The following is a 22,683-nucleotide window of genomic DNA, read 5'->3' on the forward strand; positions in this document are numbered from 1 at the left end:
TTCCTGTGAATGGGCTAAATGTATTCAGCCCAAGCACAGGAGCGTAAGCTTCCACTCACTTTTGATTGACATGTGTCGTGACACGCCCCCATTTGGGCTAAATTCATTCAGCCCAAAGGCTGACCTTCGACCAATCACAGCGCAGTAGCTACAGTGCAGTGACCTTCGACCAATCACAGCGCAGTAGCTACAGTACAGTGACCTTCGACCAATCACAGCGCAGTAGCTACAGTACAGTGAGGTATTTGGTAGTATGGCGGGCGTTAGCATGATGAAGATGAACGAGGTGGATTATTTACTTTCTAATCAATTTCCTTTAAAGTCTTTGGAGGATTAAATGGAAATACAGAGATTGGGAACACATCATCCAAACGATGTTCAAATAACACAAAAGGACAAACAACAAAATCGTAGTTTTGTGTTCCGTGGTTTCAGCTAACGGACTGGCTAACAGCAAGTGTAGCTAGGAATTCACTTTTCTGTTTCCATGTTTGCTGTTTGGAGGAGACACGGCTTGGACCCAACAAGGAATTGTAGATTTAACACATTTATCCGACAAAATTAGGAAACATAAATGCAGCACGAGCTACATTGGGAACAGCGTAAAGTTGTCATTGCTGGGGAAAGTGAACATCAGCTGTCAGCTTAATGAGGGTCACTGCATCCTGTACAGAGACACAACGAGCTGGTAAAGAAACACAGGCATTCACTATCACGGACTGTGGACTGGATTACATTTTGTGTGGACATGAGCTCGCCCTGTGGGGGTCCGATTAATCTGTTTGTGTCACAGAAAGGCCGTCGATGTGTTTTAAATAAGGTATGTCCAAGCTCTGAAACAACTCTCTCTTCTACAAATAATTATTTTTGCTTTTGGTCTAATAGATTTATTTCTGGTACATGGTTGTAAATTGTTGCTTCTATAATGTAGTTGTAGCGCAATTGGAATGTGCTGATGTGTACAGAGGAGAGAGAGAGAGAGAGAGAGAGAGAGAGAGAGAGATTTTTTTTGGCATCAGGTCATTTGGGTCTTTTGGGTCTCCCCAGTGTTGCCGTAGAGCCCTTACTATAACAAAGTATACAATGTTGTTGCTGTAACTTGATGTGATGCTGCTGTTGCTGCTGTGTGGCGTATTGATGAGTGTAATGCATTTGTTAGCCCGCCCACCCAAAATCACCACCAGCCTTCACTGCACACATATATTTATTAATATGTGTGTGTGTGTGTGTGTGGGTGTGTTCGGTATGTTGTGTGTGTGTGTGTGTGTGTGTGTGAACTAATAGATAAATTGTCATTTTTTGTGCACAAACGAAACAATACGACTGTGAAAAGTGTTCAAATATCTGTATATAATCAATAATATAATCAATATAATGTGTGGACAGAGCTTTTTTACTATGGAGGATATGTTTGATCGTAATTAAAATGAGAGAGATCAAATTAAACAGATTATTCTGTGTAGTGAAGTCAGTTTGGACAACAGTGAGTTAAACCTGCATTCTCTCTAACAGCCAGCAGGGGGCAGCTCCAATCTGATACCATTCAGTTTTATGGAGACACACACACACACACACACACAGTTAATCCTAATCCTGTTTTTGTTTTCCAGATTCTCCTTGTTTACCACCAGTGTGTGTGTGTGTGTGTGTGTGTGTGTGTGTGTGTGTGTGTGTGTGTGTGAGACTGTTACTGTATATAGACTGTTACTGTATGTAGACTGTTCCTGTATATAGACTGTTACTGTATGTAGACTGTTCCTGTATGTAGACTGTTACTGTATGTAGACTGTTACTGTATGTAGACTGTTCCTGTATATAAACTGTTCCTGTATGTAGACTGTTACTGTATGTAGACTGTTCCTGTATATAGACTGTTACTGTATGTAGACTGTTCCTGTATGTAGACTGTTACTGTATATAGACTGTTACTGTATGTAACTGTCTTATGTAAACTGTTCCTGTATGTGACTGTTACTGTTGTGACTGTTCCTTATTGACTGTTCCTGTTGTGACTGTTACTGTATGTAGACTGTTCCTTATGTAGACTGTTCCTGTATGTGACTTTACTGTTATAACTGTTCCTGTATATGACTGTTATTTGTGACTGTTCCTGTATATAGACTGTTACTGTATGTAGACTTTCCTGTATGTAGACTGTTCCTTTGTAGACTGTTACTGTATATAAACTGTTCCTTTATAGACTTTCTGTTTGACTGTTCCTTATATGATGTTCCTTTGTGACTGTCCTTTGTGACTGTTACTGTATATAAACTGTTCCTGTATATAGACTGTTACTGTATGTAGACTGTTCCTGTATATAGACTGTTACTGTATGTAGACTGTTCCTGTATGTAGACTGTTCCTGTATGTAGACTGTTACTGTATATAGACTGTTACTGTATGTAGACTGTTACTGTATATAGGCTGTTACTGTATGTAGACTCAGTGACGCCGCAACCCAGGCAATTGCCTAGGGCCCCGAGCTGAAGGGGGCCCTGAGGGACGGCTGACGTCAATGACAAAATAATGGACCTGCTTTAGACACTGTAACGACAACGCATCGAAAATGCCCTGCACAGGGCCCTTTCTGAGTTGTCACTGGCTAGTTGCTAGTAGGGGCCCCCGACAGACGGCTGATATCGCTCCATATCAGCGACACAACTTGAAACCCCCGTAGACACTGCAATGACACGTCGGGAATCTCCCTAATGGGGCCCCCTTACTAGCCAGCATCGACGTGGGGTCCTGGTCAAACACAGATGAAAAAATGAAGCGAACATATCTCTCTGGGCACACAAAAACAAAACAAAAAAACAAGAAGAGGATGAAAAGAAAAAAGGTGACAGTGGTAAGTGGGAATGTGTAAGCTATGTGTGTTACATTATTAAAAAAGTAGTGCTGCCAGCCAGCCTGCCACTTTATCCCAAACTCCCAGTCATCCACCAAGCACCAAAAAAGTTTACTGCACATTAAAGTCTGTGTAAAGTGAATTCAGCCATTTTCTTCTAAACACATTCATAGCCACACAATCAGTTAGTCCTTTGCTGCCAATGCCTATGATATTTTCTCCCAGAATAAAGCATTTGTTGTCAAATGTTAAAACTGATACCAGCATCAATTCTGCTGTCAGTTTGGTCTGTTTAAACTGGTGCTAATTTGTATTTGGAATTATGTTTTTTAAATGTGAGCTGCTGGACAACTGAATTTCCCTTCAGGGATAAATAAAGTTTATCCTATCCTATATATCCATACATTTTCTGCTATAGCCTAAATGTTACATTAAATAAAATGTTAACATGAAGCCTTAAAGTTGTTACTGCAAATGGATGTTCATTAATTATTCCATACAGATCTCAAATGTTGTGTTTGTGTAGCATGCACAGTTCTTTACTTTACTTTACACAAGCCAACCAAATACATTGTGCTCTTTTCTTTTTTCTTCCTCAAGGTGCTTTGTTGAAGTTTTTTGGCCCACAACAACAACAACAACAACAACAACAACAGCAACAGCAGACCTCTACAGGAGAGGCTCACAGGACTGGCACTGATTTCAATAGAAAGAGATTCGAAACTCCTTAGATATGGAAGACATAGTGGCTACATTTGCAGAAGCCAAGGCCCTCAAGCAGCAGTTTTAAGAAAAAAAAGGCACTACTATTCGACTGTGGATATAGGACCAAGGTGTCACAGCAAGTCTTAAATTCTTCCTTTCCACTTCAATACCTTGTTTGTTTGTTTTTTTGCTTGGTTGCGTTTTTATCATTCTGAACATTTTGCACATTTCAGTTATATTTGTTTTTCTGTTATTTATATATTGTATGTAAAGTTTGCATTCAGATAGTTATGTTATTTGTTATTTATTTTATATGTTAATTGTTTAATAAAAGATTTCTTTACTGATCCGTAGTCCTGGACTTCATTCATCATGATTCTGGGGGGCCCCATAGTCCTTCTTGCCTAGGGCCCCCAGGGGGTCTAGAAACGCCCCTGTGTAGACTGTTACTGTATGTAGACTGTTACTGTATGTAGACTGTTAGTGTATGCAGACTGTTACTGTCAAAACATGAATACGTGCTGACGTACTAACCCTAACCTTTGGTGCTGTAGCTCTGTCCAGTGAAGTTACTCGTTTCAGTGGTTATTTACCCGCTTAACATTTAAACGTAGACTAGTTCTACCTGAACACTCGGAGCTACTCCTTCTTTTAGCGACTTTTCGCTATTTGCATAGTTTTCACTCACACTAGCTTTATTAGCATTAGCATTAGCATTAGCAGTTAGCGATGGCTTCTCCCTCTTCATCTGCTCCTCTGTCCTGCTCAGTGTGTCAGATGTTCAGTTATTCCTCTGACTCCTTTAATGATAATGGTACCTGTATTAAATGTAGTTTATTTACTGCACTGGAGGCGAGGCTTAGTGAAGTAGAAGTACGGTACCACACCACAGAATTATCTTTAGCCGCTATAGTTAGCCAGCCCCCAGTAGCTGCTGCGGGCCGACCGAAGGTAAGCTCTGTTAACCGTCCCCCGGTAGTTCCCCCTGTAGTTCCCGAGCAGCCGGGAAGACAGGGAGGCTGGGTGACTGAGCGGAGGAAGACTAAACTGCTGAAGCCCACAGTTCACCACCAATGGGTTCATGTTTCTAATAAATTTTCCCCACTAAGCGACACACCCGCTGAGGAACCAACTCTGATTATTGGCAGCTCCATAGTCAGAAACATGAAGTTAGTGAAGCCAGCGGCCATAGTTAAATGTATCCCTGGGGCCAGAGCGGGCGACACTGAATCCAATGTCGGACACCGTAGTTTTCTCTGGACCCCTCCCCAATGTGACCAGTGATGACATGTATAGCCGCATGTCGTCATTCCACCGCTGGCTGTCGAGGTGGTGTCCAGCAAACGATGTGGGCTTCATTAATAACTGGAAGCCTTTTTGGGGAAAACCTGGTCTGATTAGGAGAGACGGCATCCATCCCACTTTGGATGGAGCGGCTCTCTTATCTAGAAATATGGCAAAGTTTATTTCTAAAACCTGACAGTCCAGAGTTAGGACCAGGAAGCAGAGCTGCTGTCTTACACACTTCTCTGCTCTTTCTTTAGAACAGTCACCCACCCAAAACCCCATAGAGACTGTGTCTGTCCCCCGACCACCTAAATTATTTAAAGAAATAAAAACAAGAGGAGTTAAAGATGAAAACTTAATAAAAATTAAAACCAACTCCTCAGTAGCACAAAATAAAATAATTAAAAGTGGACTGTTAAATATCAGGTCTCTGTCCTCTAAAGCTGTTTTAGTGAATGAATTAGTCATATTAATACTCACATTCCTCGAGGCACTGGCCGAGGAGGTGGAGTAGCAGCCATATATGATTTGAGCGTTTTAATTTACCCTAAACCTAAACTAAATTATAATTCATTTGAAAGCCTTGTTCTTAGTCTTTCTCACCCAAACTGGAAAACACTGCAGCCAGTTCTATTTGTTATAGTGTACCGCGCTCCTGGACTGTACTCTGATTTTATATCTGAATTTCTCAGAGTTTTTATCAAGTTTAGTCCTTAAATCAGATAAAGTAATTATTGTAGGTGATTTTAATATTCATGTGGATGTTGACAATGACAGCCTTAGTAACGCATTTATATCATTAATAGACTCAATTGGCTTCTGTCAGAGTGTAAATAAACCAACTCATTGTTTTAATCACACTCTTGACCTTGTTCTATCATATGGCATGATGATTTGAACATTTAATAGTCTTCCCACAAAATCCTTTCCTATCTGACCATTATTAAATAACTTTTGAATTCATATTATTAGATTATAAACCACTAGGCAAAACTTCCTACAGCAGATGTCTATCTGACAGTGCTGTAGCTAAGTTTAAGGAGGAGATTCCATCGGTGTTTAATTCAATGCCATGTCTGAATATAACAGAGTCCTATATTAACTTTAGTCCCTCTGAAATTGATAATCTTGTTGATAGTGCTACAGGCTCACTACAATCAACATTAGACTCTATCGCTCCTATAAAATGGAAATTATTAAAACATAGCCAACTAGCACCGTGGTACAACCACCAAACCCACCGATTGAAGCAAAAAACAAGGAAATCTGAAAGGAAATTGCGCTCTTCGAAATTATTAGAATATCGCTCAATTTGGCATGATGATCTTAAAACCTATAGAAAGGCCCTCTGTAATGCCAGAGGAGCCTATTACTCAGCACTAATAGAAGAAAATAATAACAACTCTAGGTTCCTCTTCAGCACTGTAGCCAGGCTGACAGAGAGTCACAGCTCTATTGAGCCACATATCCCCATAAACTTAAGTAGCAATGACTTCATGAGCTTCTTCTATAATAAAATTATTACTATTAGAGAAAAAATTAATCACCAACTGCCATCAACAGTTATCAGTGGCTCTCCAAGTTCAGGGACTTTAACTAATGTAAAGTCAGATATATATTTAGAATGTTTTTTCTGCACAGTCTTTTAAAGTAGCTGTAATTAAACCCCTTCTTAAAAAGCCCACTCTTGACCCAAGGGTTTTAGCCAACTATAGAACAATCTCTAACCTCCCCTTCCTCTCTAACATTCTGGAGAAAGTAGTCGCCAAAGAGTTGTTTGACTTTCTACATAACAATAGTTTATTTGAGAATTTTCAATCAGGATTTAGAGTTCATCACAGCACAGAGACAGCTCTGGTTAAAGTTAATAATGACCTTTTGATTGCTTCTGACAATGGACTTGTCTCTGTACTTGTATTATTAGATGTTAGTGCTGCATTTGACACCATTGACCATGATATTCTTTTACAGAGACTTGAGCATCAAATTGGCATTAAAGGAACCGCACTAAGCTGGTTTAAGTCATACTTCATACTACTTCAGATTGTTCTCAGTTTGTACATGTTAACGATGAATCTTCAATAAATACTACAGTTAGTCATGGAGTTTCACAAGGTTCTGTAATTTACTTTATATATACTCCCTTTAGGCAACATTATTAGGAATCACTCCATTAACTCTCATTGCTATGCAGATGAAACGCAGTTATATCTATCGATCAAGTCCGATGAAATTAATCAATTATCTAAATTACAAACATGTCTTAAGAACATAAAATCCTGGATGAGCTGCAATTTTCTGATGTTAAACTCAGAAAAAAACGAAATTCTTGTTCTTGGCCCCAAAAACCTTAGAGACTCACTGTCTAAAGATATAGTTACTCTAGATGGCATTACCTTGGACTCTAGCACCACTGTCAGGAATCTTGGAGTTATCTTTGATCAGGATTTGTCATTTAACTCCCACATAAAGCAGACCTCTAGGACCGCCTTCTTTCATTTACGTAATATTATAAAAATTAGACACATACTATCACAGACAGATGCAGAAAAACTAATCCATGCATTTGTTACTTCAAGGCTGGATTACTGCAACTCTTTATTATCAGGTTGCCCCAATAAGTCCATTAAAACGCTCCAATTAATTCAGAACGCTGCAGCACGAGTACTGACGGGAACTAGAAAAAGAGATCACATCTCTCCTGTACTAGCTTCTCTGCATTGGCTCCCTGTAAAATGTAGAATAGAATTTAAAATCCTCCTCCTCACCTATAAAGCTCTTCATGGTCAGGCCCCTTCATATCTTAAAGAGCTCATAGTACCCTATTACCCCTCTAGAACACTACGTTCTCTGAATGCTGGGCTACTTGTGGTTCCTATACTCTCTAAAAGTAGAACAGGAGCCAGAGCCTTCAGTCACCAAGCTCCTCTCCTGTGGAACCAGCTTCCAGTTGTGGTTCGGGAGGCAGACACCCTCACCACATTCAAGAGTAGGCTTAAGACATTCCTCTTTGATAAAGCTTATAGTTAGGGCTGGATCAGGTGAGTCCTGAACCCTCCCTTAGTTATGCTGCTATAGGCCTAGACTTTTGGGGGATTTCCCATGGTGCACTGAGCTCCTCCCTTCCTCTCTCTTTATGCACTCATTCATGTCCCATTAATGCATGTTACTAACTTTACTTCTTCCCCGGAGTTTGCCATTGCTAATATCACTGATATTAGTGTTATTATTATTATTACTACAGTTACTATTATTACTATTGTCACTACTCATTGTCCCCCATCGTTGTTGTCGTCGCCATCATCTTCTTCATGTTCATCATCATCAGTCACTACTATTGGTGTAGTTGTTGCTACTGTTGTTGCTGTTCACCTGTCTCCCTCCCTCTGTCTCTCTCACCCCAACTGGTCAAGGCAGATGACCACCCACCTAGAGCCGAAGGATCTGTCCTAGGTTTCTGCCTCTTAAAAGGCAGTTTTTCCTTACCCCCATTACCAAGTGCTTGCTCATGGTGGGAATTGTTGGGTCTCTGTAAATAATGTTATAAAGAGTTCGGTCTAGACCTGCTCTATTTGAAAAGTGTCCTGAGATAACTTCTGTTATGAATTGGCACTATACAAATAAAATTGAAAATTGAATTGAATACTGTATATAGACTGTTACAGTATGTAGACTGTTACTGTATATAGACTGTTACTGTATATAGACTGTCACAGTGTATAGACTGTTACTGTATGTAGACTGAACCACCACCACCACCACCATCATCAGTCTCCCAATCAACGATCAATAGTCTGTTGTGTAGTTAGCCATCATTAATTTATTAGAATCTACTTTTCGTCATCATCTTCATAATACAATAACACCAGTATTCAAACAGTCCCATTGTCATGGTTACCAGGGTTCTTATTAGTCTGATTATCAGCCTATTCAACTTGTTACCACGACGACTCTCAGGTGAGGAGAGTGTGCTCAGTCCAGGTCTGTCATTGTGTGTTATGTAGTGTGTATATTGTGTATATTGTGTGTATTATGCAGTGTGTATATTATGTGTGAGTGTTCTCAGGATGTGGTTCTCTCTCTCCAGCTGTTGGTTCCTCTCTTGCAGCTCCCTGATTTGTTCCTTCAGAAGCTCCACCTCCTCTCTGACCGCTAGCATCAGGTGACTCTTTACCAGGTCCTACACACACACACACACACACACACACACACACACACACACACACACACATCATTGTGTTTACAAAGATCCTTTAGAAAGTGCAGATGCTCCACTCTGATTCAGGGCGCAGTCACTGATCATTTCATTATTATACCACAACTGAGTGAATACTGGATTCTGATTCGGGACACCTCGTCTGGTTTATCCATTGTATAATTAATAATAATAACAAGCTTTATTATGTAAGTATCAGTAATATAGTGGAATCAGTGTAAACTACAGAAGAATTAGTGTAAACTACAGACAAATAAGTGTAAACTACAGTAGAAGCACAGTAAACTACAGTAGAACCAGTGTAAACTCGAGTAGAATCAGTGTAAACTACAATAGAATCACAGTAAACTACAGTAAAATCAATATAAACTACAGTAGAAGCAGTGTAAACTACAGTAGAATCAGTGTAAACTACAGAAGAACCAGTGTAAACTACAGTAGAATCACAGTAAACAACAGTTAAATCAATGTAAACTACAGTAGAATCAGTGTAAACTACAATGGAATCAGTGTAAACTACAGAAAAATCAGTGTAAACTACAGTAGAATCAGTGTAAACTACAGTAGGATCAATGTAAACTACAGTAGAATCAGTGTAAACTACAGTAGAACCAGTTTAAACTCGAGTAGAATCAGTGTAAACTACAATAGAATCCCAGTAAACTACAGTAAAATCAATGCAAACTACAGTAGAATCAGTGTAAACTACAGTAGAAGCAGTGCAGACTACAGTAAAATCAATATAAACTACAGTAGAAGCAGTGTAAACTACAGTAAAATCAGTGTAAACTACAGAAGAACCAGTGTAAACTACAGCAGAATCACAGTAAACTACAGTTAAATCAATGTAAACTACAGTAGAATCAGTCTAAACTTCAGAAAAATCAGTGTAAACTACAGTAGAATCAGTCTAAACTTCATAAAAATCAGTGTAAACTACAGTAGAATCAATGTAAGCTACACTAGGATCAATGTAAACTACAGAAGAATCGGTGTAAACTACAATAGAATCAGTGTAAACTACAGACAAATCAGTGTAAACTACAGTAGAATCACAGTAAACTACAGTAGAACCAGTGTAAACTCGAGTAGAATCAGTGTAAACTTCAGAAGAATCAGTAGAAATCAAACTCACCATGGCCTGCTCGATTTTGTTGTCGATGGCGATCAGACTGTTACTGGAACTACTGTAAGACAAAGAGAGACAGACAGGTTTGGGACAGACAGGTGTTGTTAAGGAACAGGTTCTGAGACATTCTGCAGGTGTTAAGACCTCCAGGTGAATCTGAGCACACCTGCATCAGAAGCCCCGGCCTCTGGTTACCATGTTTACCTGTGGCAGAAGAGCAGCAGTGACATCATGGTAGCTTCAGAGCCCCGCCCACTGGGAGGAGCTCTAAGAGGGACTGACCAATGAGGGTGAGGGGCAGCAGTGAACAGTGGAGTCTGGGACAGGGGCGGGACTGATGGGGTCATGTGAGGTTGTGATTGGTTTGTGGTTCTGGGAGGGGCCTCAGTAAATGGCTGGCCCCGAGAGGGTGGGGTCAGTGACGGCCCAGCACCTGGCCAGGACTCTCTGACCCCTGACACATGACCTTTCACCTTTCTACCACCCCTTAACATAACAGGTCCCTCTGGTTGCCTAGCAACAAGCTGCAGAGTCCTGAGGGGGAGAGGTGGGGTCGACGGGGGACGCCGCTGAGGACGAGGAGCGTGGGCGGGGTCAGAGAGGGGAGAGGATGGCTGCAGATGCCCCAAAACAATTTTCTTTACACCACCAAACATCTCTAACAGCGTCAACTCTGAACGTCCAATCAGAGCTCAGCTACAGACTGCAGACCAATCACAATTCAGATCAATATAGAGACGATTCAACGGCTGTCTAATCAAAGACATCTGTGTTGTCCCTCACTAGGATCTGTTGATGACCACCGTCTTTCGTTAAGGTCTGATGTCCCTCGTTAATGTCCACTGTCTCTCGTTAATGTCCAAAATCCCTGAGTAAGGTCTCTCTGTTGTCCCTCATTAGTATCCTCTCTTAATGTCCAGCACGCCTAATTAATATCCACTGTCCTTTATTGATGTCGTTAAGGTCTGACGTCCTTTGTTAAGGTCCAGACACCTTGTTGTCCCTCGTCCCTCCTTGTTGTCTCTTATCTTATGTGATTGGCTGGTTGTCTGTGAGCTCACAGGTCCAATCAGAAGCAGCTGTCTCAGAGCGTCCAGATGTTGACTTCAAACTAACGAGTGTGTCTCTGTGTTTAAACTATTTCTCTGTCTGTCCGTCTGTTTCCCACACACACTCACTCTCTGCTCTCTGATTGGCTGTTGTGTCATTCCAGCTCCAGCCCACTCACTGTCCCAGCCAATAGAAAGACAGCTGTGGAATTCTCCTCCTGCCCACTCAGTGAGTCAGAACACAGAGCTTCATTCATTGGTTCAGAGTTTAAAACTGTTTAACTTGTCATCATTAGTTACTGATAACTACCTCCTACACTATTTACACTATTTAGTCTGCTTTTAATGATGATGGTAGTAAAAATATAAACCTCTAGAATGTTAATACTCTAAATAATGCAAAATAATGTTATATTTAAGGGCACCTCAGTGGTGGTAATGAGGGAGGGGCAAGCACTGCTTCTTTAATTCAGTTCAATTAAATTTTATTTGTATAGCATCAATTCATAACAGACGTTATCTCAGGACACTTTTCAAATAGAGTGCATAAGGTGCACAACAACAACAACAATAACAACAACAATAACAACAACAACAGCAACAACTACTACTGACTGATAATGACGACGTCAACGACTTTACTTTCCCCACCCAGATTTTCCCCTCAGGTTGCAGACAGCCACAGACTGCAGGTTTACAGAGACCAACCCAGTTGCTATAAACGTCTCCGATCTGCAGACTGTGGATGCTACGTAATCGTTAATGGTAAATGGACTACACTTATATAACGCCTTTCTAGTACCCTGACCACTCAAAGCATTTTACACTACATTCAGTCATAGTCACATTCACACACAGTCATACACCAGTGCTCGGCATCAGGAGCAGTTTGGGGTTCAGTATTTTGCTCAAGGACACTTTGACATGCAGCAGGAGGAGCCTGGGATCGAACCTTCAACATTCTTTAGTGGACAACCTGCTCCATCTCCTCAGACACAGCCGTCCCCCCCCGATAGCCTAACACTTTGTCACAGACACCAGAGAGATTGCCTCTCTGAGCATCTAGCTTAGCTAACATTACAACAGTGACTGTAAAACCTCCAGCAGACTCTCTGCGTTTCCAAGACGGACACAGCTCATTCTCTTTGTTAACTTTCTTAGCTCTGTTAGCTTTGTTAGCTCTGACTATTCCTGCTATTGTGAACGGTGGTGAGTCACTCTGGCTGGTGTCCTGCATAACAAACTGTGTAGTCAGAAGGCCACGCCCCCCATGTAAATCTCTGCAAGGAGGGAGCTAGCCGAATGTAGGGGGTTAGTTACAGTTCCCCTGTCCCTCATTAAGGGGTCTCAGGTCCCTCATTAAGGTCTCAGGTCCCTCATTAAGTTCCAGACTTTTTGTTGTCCGTTGTTCCATACTGTCTGTTATCTTCTGTTCAGAGTAAACACTGAAATGTGTGATCCTCCAGTGAACTTTGCAGTGAACTTTGCAGAAGCAGCAGGAACACAAAAAGGACTGTGATCCCATCATTCTGAACTGTCAGTGTTTGTTTTCATCTCAAGAGGAACGTTTCTGTTTCAACTCAAAACTCACCTGCAGGATTTATGACATCATGACTAGTGTGGAGCCAATCAGAGAGCAGTGCTCAGTTCAGTTATTAGAAACACTGAGACGTCCTGCTGACAGTCTGAATGAATGAGTCCTCTGTTTGTCTTAATCCAACACACACACACTGCTGTGTCAGCTGAGTGTGTGAGTGTGTGTGAGTGTGTGTGTGGTATGTAGGTCAGCTGTTAGCTGTTAGGAGCTTTAAGTCTGTGTACTTGTAGAGACCCCTCTGAGACCAGGACCTCTGTAGTCTGGGGGATCTGAACTCTAGGTCTGCAGGTTGGTCGTTTGAAACCCGGACGCCCTACAGGGTTAGAGTTAGAATCAGAGCTTGTTGGGGGTCTGTAGAATAACTGATGTTGGGGAAGAGATAGATATTTTCCATGAGAGAAAACCCTGGTCCTTTTGGTATCAGATGAGAGTAGGTACTCTACTAATGGAAGGATGCAGAATGTAAGACAGTAGTAGTTAATGTAACTATTTTCAGGGTTCCCATCAATGAGTTTTCTGTCTACAACTGTATGCAGACGATTCTGTCCTTTGCATCAACAATAACAACAACATCAACGGCATCAACAATGACAACCACAACAATAACAACAACAACAACAACAACAACAAGCAGCTCCACGCAGCCACACCAACAGGAAATAAATAAAAACAAAATAAAACAGAGAGCTACCTGGCCTCCCCCGGCAGGTTGAAGATGGTTTGGTCCAGACTGAAGGCAGCAGGAGTCTGGATGGGGGTCAAAATGGGATGGTACGGTCCAGCGGGGGGGGAGCTGGGCTGAGAGTGAGACAGCCTGAGGACAGACTGACAGAGAGATAGACAGGTGAGTGGGTATGAACAGGTTGTGTTTGGCTCAGTTATTCCAGTAGTTGCGTGTCAGTACCCGTCCTGCAGCATCAACGTCTAATCGTAGAGGAGGAGGGACATTTCGTGGGCGGGGCGAAGGAGGTGGAGGTTTGGAGTCAAATCCATGTACTCCTATTGGCTCCTTGCAGTCCAGGAGCCGGATGTTGATTGGCTCTTGGTGTGTTGGTGAGGGCGGCCCACTGCGCAGTACAAGACCCGCCCCCTCCCTGCCTCTAAGTGGGTGAGCCAACAGGTGGGCGGTGTCCTGGGAGTGGACTCCGCCTCTGTCTATGTCACAGCCAATCATCTCCAGGGATTCGAGCGAATGGGCGTGTCTCATTGTGTCCATCACCCGCCTGAACCCCACCCCTTCCTGACGCTCCATAAAGTCCATGCACGTCCATCGACCACGCCGATACGGCTCACCCCGCCCACCGCCACCAACCCCTCCCACTACCAACCGAACCACCCTGAACCTGGAGGAACAGCCACCCTGCCCCGAAGCATCATGGGAGATGTATTTCCTTTTCAGAGAGGGTGTGGTCGGCTGGGAGGAGCTTCCCTGCAGGGTGGAGGAGGAGACTGCTGATTGGAGGACATTCAGGACCACGCTGGGAGCTGATTGGGCGGCTGGAGTTTGATTGAAGTCTGAGGTCACACTGGTGATCTGGAAGCCACTCCTTTTTTTACCGCCGCTCATCCTCACACACACACACACACACACACTACGGACTCACTGAAACACAAAGAATACAACATGTTAACGTGATGAAGACGTTTCAACAGGGCTGTAGCTGTAACCAGAATAATGAAACACAGCAAGAAACCAACAGCAGCGGATGGCGAGCAACCGCCACAACTGCACGTAACGCCACATAATCCCAATATGTTCTGAGTTTGTTTTTTAAGATGGGAAATTGCCTCAGAGCGCTGTCTGGGAGGCATTGATATACTGATATACAATATCCCACAATTCACAGCCACGTTTACAATAAAACACGGGTTTAAGTCAAAGACTGGTTCACTAATTTTCCCAAATGTACATCCTGCAGCTCGTCAGTGTTTCAGTTTAGTTCTGAGGAGATGTCCTAAACCAGTGCAGGGGAAATTCCTTCACAGCAACAGCCCTATGTTTCACTGACTTGAAGACACATTTTATGTTGTGCTCATGGCTGAAAATTCAGTTTAAATAACTGAAAGCAAACACCAGATCTCATGGAATAAATAAAATAATAAAAATTATTAATTAATATAAAAAAAAAAGCATCAAGAACAGCAACTGAACCAGAACACTTGTCTGCATGTTTATGGTCTCCTCTGGTAGCTAAGACGTGAGTAAGCCTGTTAATATTATTATCCCAGAAGAATGGTTCAATCGGTGGATTTGACATTGTCCCCCTGGTATTTAATTTATATTGTGATGTTTTACATTTAATTGTTGATATTTTATTAATTTTTAGCATTGTATAATTTGATTTATTATAGTTTCAGTTTTGTTGTAAAGCATGTGTGTATAAAAGATTTTGTATGAATAATGTTGAGTTCATTTTTATCCTCACTAGTAGGTGTGACAATTTGTCACAGAAATGGATAAGAACCTCACAGTAACCAGTAATGTGCTGGTGGGAGGCCGAGGGAACTGTCTATGGCTAAAAATAGTACAAGTAACCTCAAGAAACACCTGGAGAGAGTGCACAGCAACCTTAAGCTAGCAGCTAAACGACCTCTTAGCAAACAGGTGGAAGATGACGGTCCAACGAAAGTTGGATTTCTCCAGACCAGAGGTGAAGATGCTTGACCCAGGAGAAGTGAGAAGGCTGGTGGCTGAGTATGTTGTGGAGGATGCCCTGCCTCTTTCTACAGTTGAGTTGCTGGCGTTTCAAAAGCTTGTCAGCAAAATCCCTGTTCGATCAAGTGACAAGGTAAAAACAAATCTCTAATGATATAGTCCTATTGTTAAAGTATAAACACATTTCCACAGATAGTTCATTTAAGATGAGACACTACAGGTGGTGTGAGAGGTGATTCAATGATTAAAAAGTGTTTTAATTTGTTAAGTCAGTTTGTTTGCAGAGGGATTTTAATGGTTGTTATTGTCACATCATCTCAGAATACTTTAACAGTTAAGTAAAACAATAAATAATACATCTCCATGTTTTACAATACTCATAAATGAGACTGTGCACTTTTATTTTATTATTGAAATAGTATAGACTATTAACATGTTTAATTTCATGGAAATTTAACTTTTTTGTTAAATCTTTGTGTGGCCGCACTTTGTAACTCAGGAGCTAATAAATGAGGCATAGAAAAAGAGTTTGTGTCATGTTGTGTAAAGCTTTTGGTTGTTTAATTATTCTATATCATTACATTATTGTAATTCAGCTATTCATGGTAACCACTACTTGCAGATGCAATATAGACCTCATTAGACTTTAATGTTGCCCCCCCTCACTATATTTATGAGGAACTACAGTTAATTGAGGACTATTCACCATGACAAAATATTGCGCGCCTTCATTTTGTAATGCCTTGTCCTAAATGTTTATTTTGGTGAAAGTAACTAAAAAGTAATGAGTAACTTATTACTCTACACAGAAGGTAATATTGTAAAGAAATGTATTACTTTCAAATGCAAGTAACTAGTAATATGAAATATATTACATTTTGGAAGTAACTTGCTCACCACTGAAACTGAGTGAACAGTTTAATGCTGTTTCAGAGGACATCGCTCACCACATTGTTACAGATACTGAGAGCTTTGTGATAACGGGGTCAGGAGTGTACGCTCTGTCTGTAACTACAAAGAGAGCAAAACAGCACTGACGGCTGTCGACTGTAAACAGATTGTCTTCAGAATATTCTGGATCCATTAGCTGACTCTGTCGGACTGGGAGCTCCCAGTGAACAGTAGGTCTAAACCCTGACATTAACCTAGACCAGGTCTAAACCCCTACATTAACCCAGACCAGGTCAAAACCCTGATAGTAACACAAGATCAGGTCTCTGACAGGTTTACATTAAGGTCCTCACAGTGTGAGTGTACAGTCAGGTCTAACATTCCCATAATCCACAATAACAAACACAGCAGGGACTGCAGTCTGTCTTACAGCTGAACTTTAAAACAGTATAAAGTTATTAAGTTAAAGTCTGTCTCACCACACATCCTGTCTGTCTGTCTCTCTCTCTCCCTCCCCTCGTTATGGTCAGTGTCTCTCGCCCTGCAGCTTTCGTCTCTAACTCATTTTCTTCTGTGTTTCCTGTTTCCTCCGACTGACTGTGTTCTGTTGATGGTTGCTTCATTCTGCTGCTTGTTGCACAACCTGGATTAATGTGTGTGTGTGTTGTGTGTGTGTGTGTGTGTGTGTGTGTGTGTGTGTGTGTGTGTGTGTGTGTGTGTGTGTGTGTGTGTGTGTGTGTTTGAGTGTGTGTGTGTGTGTGTGTGTGTGTGTGTGTGTGTGTGTGTGTGTGTGTGTGTGTGTGTGTGTGTGTGTGTGTGTGTGTGTGTGTGTGAGAGTGCAGTTCAGGTTCTGCAGGATCTTAACTATTGAAACCACACTACTACTACTCTGAGTATTTGTACAGTTTGATATAATGTCTGAATGCTGATTGGTCAGATGATGACAGCAGGTTTAAACCACAGCTGACTTCCTGCCAACCCAGAGTGCTTTTATTAACTGCATATATACTACCTTTATATTTATATATACATCATTTATTGTGTATTTATTTTAACTGTCATTAAACTGTAGTTAACAGCGCCACCAGTGGCCGTTCAGTGAAGTGTAGTCAGCGTCGACCAACAGAGACAAACACTGAACGCTGTAAAATAACTGACAATCATATTTAAAATAACGTTACTATCTGCAATGTACTATATTTGGTCCGTTAGCTCCATACTACTAACTAGCTCACTGTTAGAAATCCACCCATCACCAACATCACCAACCAACACCAGACCCACACCACACAGCCAAGACACAGCCAGCCGGACAACCCCAGTTAGCTTAGCTACAGTTAGCTAGTTGGATCACTCCGTAGAAAGCTATCGTTAGCTTCGTACCACTACATAATTTATTGTTGGCTAAAATCAACACTGTTTGTCAGAATACATAAGTTAGCATCGTTGCTCATGTTAGCAAGCAAGCTAACATTATCCATCTAACAGCACAATCAGACAATATGTTCCACTAGCTTAGCAATAATGTTGAATTGACTTTGGACTTTTGTGGACTCTGTGTTGGACTCTGTGTTGTGGACTCTGTGTTGTGGACTCTGTGTTGTGGACTCTGTGTTGTAGACTCTGTGTTGGACTCTGTGTTGTGGACTCTGTGTTGGACTCTGTGTTGGACTCTTGTTGTGGACTCTGTGTTGTGGACTCTATGTTGTGGACTCTGTGTTGGACTCTGTGTTGTGGACTCTGTGTTGGACTCTGTGTTGGACTCTGTGTTGTGGACTCTGTGTTGTGGACTCTGTGCTGTGGACTCTGTGTTTGGATTTGGACTCTGTGTTGTGGACTCTGTGTTGTGGACTCTTTTGGACTCTGTGTTGGACTTGTTGTGGACTCTGTGTTGGACTCTGTGTTGTGGACTCTGTGTTGTGGACTCTGTGTTGGACTCTGTGTTGGACTCTGTGTTGTGGACTCTGTGTTGTGGACTCTGTGTTGAACTCTGTGTTGGACTCTGTGTTGTGGACTCTGTGTTGGACTCTGTGTTGGACTCTGTGTTGTGGACTCTGTGTTGGACTCTGTGTTGTGGACTCTGTGTTGTGACTCTGTGTTGGACTCTGTGTTGTGACTCTGTGTTGGACTCTGTGTTGTGGACTCTGTTTGTGTGGACTCTGTGTTGTGGACTCTGTGTTGTGGACTCTGTGTTGTGGACTCTGTGTTATTGTGGACTCTGTGTTGTGGACTCTGTGTTTGGACTCTGTGTTGTGGACTCTGTGTTGGACTCTGTGTTGGACTCTGTGTTGTGGACTCTGTGTTGTGGACTCTGTGTTGGACTCTGTGTTGTGGACTCTGTGTTGGACTCTGTGTTGTGGACTCTGTGTGGTGGACTCTGTGTTGGACTCTGTGTTGTCCACTGTTGGCACTCGGGAGCATAAAGGTCACAACCTTTGACCCTCATCCTACATAGAGACACATAGAGATCAGTCCACAGACAGCAGAGGGACAAAGCTCCACTACAACCTGTTCACTCTCTGCTGATCAATAATCTGATCAATAATCTGATTGTTATGGAGACAGAACAGGATTCACAGTCTGACATGTGGGAGCTTTACAATGATGCTTTATCAGAAAATAAAGAGGTGACAGTAAATGAGACGGAGTTGTGGAACTACGACCAGGACGTTGTTGATTTGGTTTCTGTTTCCTGTCAGTCAGAAACGTTTGTTATATTATACGTTTCTGACCTTTTATACTGAAGTCTACAGGGTCTCTCACCCACAAAGCCACGGGTGTACCTGGATGTGTCAGTACATCTACAGCTGGCACACCCAGCGTAAACACTATGAGTTCGTTCCAATTAAAAAAATGTCTTAATATTATTTTCACAATTGAAATTAATTGGAAAAGTAATGGACTGAGGGAATCACTGCAGCATTACAAAATATTATTGTTATTATCATTATCATTATTATTATTAGTAATAGTATATTATATATTATTTTATTGTTATTATTATTGTTGTATTATTAGTGTAATTATATTATATTGTATATTATGTTATTGTTATTATTATTATATTATTATTAGTGTAATTATATTATATTATATTTTATTTTACTGTTATTATTATTATATTATATTATATTATATATTATGTTATTGTTATTATTATTATATTATCATTAGTGTAATTATATCATATTATATGTTATGTTATTGTTATTATTATTATATTATTATTAGTGTAATTATATTATATTATATTTTATTTTACCGTTATTATTATTATATTATATTATATTATATTATATATTATGTTATTGTTATTATTATTATTATTATTATATTATCATTAGTGTAATTATATCATATTATATGTTATGTTATTGTTATTATTATTATATTATTATTAGTGTAATTATATTATATTATATTTTATTTTACTGTTATTGTTATTATTATTATTATTATATTATCATTAGTGTAATTATATCATATTATATGTTATGTTATTGTTATTATTATTATATTATTATTAGTGTAATTATATTATATTATATTTTATTTTACTGTTATTATTATTATATTATATTATATATTATGTTATTGTTATTATTATTATTATTATTATTATTATTATTATATTATCATTAGTGTAATTATATCATATTATATGTTATGTTATTGTTATTATTATTATATTAATATTAATGTAATTATATTATATTATATATTATTTTACTGTTATTATTATTATATTATATATTATGTTATTGTTATTATTTTTATTATATTATTATTAGTGTAATTATATTGTATTATATATTATTATATTATATATTATGTTATTGTTATTATTTTTATTATATTATTATTAGTGTAATTATATTGTATTATATATTATTATATTATATATTATTTTACTGTTATTATATTATTATAAGTGTAATTATATCATATTATATATTATTTTATTGTTGTTATTATTATTATATTATTATTAGTGTAATCGTTATATTATAAATTATGTTATTGTTATTATTTTTATTATATTATTATTAGTGTAATTATATTATATTATATATTATTATATTATATATTATTTTACTGTTATTATTATATTATAGTATATCATATTATATATTATGTTATTATTGTTTCACACTTTACAAACAAACTAAATAAACAACGGCTGTGGCTCAGAGGCAGAGCGGGTCGTTCCCGGTGCCGTGCATCAGTGTGTGAGTGTGTATGAATGTTAGTTTCTGTTCGATGGACTTTACCATCACTGAGTAAATGTGTGTGAAAGGGTGAATGTGTGTGAAAGGGTGAATGTGTGTGAAAGGGTGAAAGGGTGAATGTGTGTGAAAGGGTGAAAGTGTGTGAAAGGGTGAATGTGTGTGTGAAAGAGTGAATGTGTGTGAAAGGGTGAATGTGTGTGAAAGGGTGAAAGGGTGAATGTGTGTGAAAGAGTGAATGTGTGTGAAAGGGTGAAAGTGTGTGAAAATTTATAATTCACTGAATGTGTGTGTGTGTGAAAGGGTGAGTGTGTGTGAAAGGGTGAATGTGTGTGAAAGGGTGAATGTGTGTGAAAGAGTGAATGTGTGTGTGTGAAAGAGTGAGTGTGTGTGAAAGAGTGAGTGTGTGTGAAAGAGTGAATGTGTGTGTGTGAAAGGGTGAGAACAGCTCCATTTACCATTTACAACAACCGTCTGACGTCATGGTTGTAAACACTCACGTTCATGCGCTCAGCTGAGGCGCGCTCCCGCAGCCCCCCCTCCCTCCGGTCCCGTTGACGTCACCGCCGGTCCCGGTGACACAACCGATCCATTGTACCCGGAAGAGGAAAAAACACAACAGCTGTGGACAGAGCATGCGCAGTACGGCCCGAGAGCAGCCGCAGGCGGCGGGAGCGCGCGCAGAGTTTGCGGAGAGAAAAGTTTCAACAGGAAGTCCTCCGACTTCTTCTTCTGCTGCTTTTATTGTTACAGTCCATCAGAGAGCTTCTTCTTCTGCTGCTTTTATTGTTACAGTCCATCAGAGAGACACAAAGCGCGGGAACTTTCTTCTTCTCCTCCCAACTCTCTTCATCCTCCTCTGGCTGCAAACAGCGCGAGACTGCACAGCAGCCAATCAACGGCCGGAGCGCCGCGTCACCAGCAGCGTCACCAGCAGCGTCATCAACTTCATATGTCCGGATTCCGTGAACGAGCAGAGCGCGTGCACGTGAGAGAGTCCGATGGGAGGAGCCTCAGTGGTTAATAAAGTTTATCGACATTCAAACTCCTTATGAACAATATTTAATGATTATTGATCAGTTGAATTAATTTGGTTCATTCTTTATATTGATCCTGTTTTTACTGATATGTTATCATTATTATCACATATATATATATAATTATCATATTAGGATTGATTACTGTGTATTGTGTTATTGATAATTCTCTGTCGTCAATACTTTTCACTCAGTGTGATATAAGACTCTTAATAACTGTTGAAGCCTCTCTCTTGAAGCCTCTGTTTCTATACAGGTACTAGTGGTAGCGCTGCAACCTAAAATGTTTCAATAATATGTTCAATAGAACCACTTTTTATATTCAATATTCCTATTTTCAATGTGATCGTTTACTATCAGCTGCTAGAGAAGGAGCAGAAGGATGGTGTTTGTTCACCGAGAGCAGGAAGTCAGTCTCATAATACTGTAGTTATATTACTGTACAAATAAAACTGTAATAATACTGTAATAATACTGTAGTTATAATACTGTAGTAATAAAACTGTAATAATACTGTAGTTGTAATTTAATATTTTATAATATTTAATAAAAATAAAAAAAATAAAAAAAAAAAAAAAAAAATAAAAAATATAAATAAAAAAAAAAAAAAAATAAAAAAATAAAAAAAATATAAAAAAAAAAAAAATAAAAATAAAAATATATAAAAAATAAAAAAAAAAACTGTAATAATACTGTAGTTGTAATACTGTAATAATACTGTAGTTATAATAATGTAGTTATAATACTCGACATCCTCCGTGAAACTGGACTACTTCGCCGTCCTCCACACAGAGGCTCTGGTCGTATGTTCATTTACAACTGTTCAACTCCTAACTCTATCCCGTCCATCTGGTCCTGCTCACGCACCGCAACTTCCTCATTACATCATCACAACAAACGACATGTGCACCTATCTAATCTCCGCCCCCTTTCTCGGTCCTCTCAACCCTTCACGAAGCAACGTCACCTGAAACTGGCTTTGCTCAACACCCGCTCATTTAACAATAAAAGTCTCATTCTGAATGAATTCATAACCGCCAAT

General features: G+C 39.8%; 1 protein-coding gene across 3 annotated transcripts; it reads right to left on the bottom strand.

Annotated features, from left to right (window-relative positions):
- Positions 1-8,637: 8,637 nt before the first annotated feature.
- On the bottom strand, positions 8,638-21,496 carry zgc:153012 (uncharacterized protein LOC777626 homolog). 3 transcript variants are annotated; one of them, XM_051395845.1, is made up of 5 exons: positions 21,105-21,496; positions 13,736-14,434; positions 13,523-13,656; positions 10,192-10,243; positions 8,638-9,020 (listed from the first exon to the last, which is right to left on the bottom strand). In XM_051395845.1, exons 2-5 carry the CDS (start codon positions 14,396-14,398, stop codon positions 8,871-8,873), a joined length of 999 nt encoding a protein of 332 aa, XP_051251805.1. In that variant the 5' UTR covers positions 14,399-14,434; positions 21,105-21,496; the 3' UTR covers positions 8,638-8,870. The 3 variants fall into 3 exon arrangements, with proteins under 3 accessions (XP_051251805.1, XP_051251806.1, XP_051251804.1); XM_051395846.1 differs by having other exon boundaries at positions 21,063-21,496; XM_051395844.1 differs by lacking the exon at positions 21,105-21,496 and adding an exon at positions 16,858-17,037.
- Positions 21,497-22,683: the final 1,187 nt, after the last annotated feature.

The sequence above is a fragment of the Dicentrarchus labrax genome, unplaced genomic scaffold (genome assembly GCF_905237075.1).
Source record: "Dicentrarchus labrax unplaced genomic scaffold, dlabrax2021, whole genome shotgun sequence".
NCBI lineage: Eukaryota > Metazoa > Chordata > Actinopteri > Moronidae > Dicentrarchus > Dicentrarchus labrax.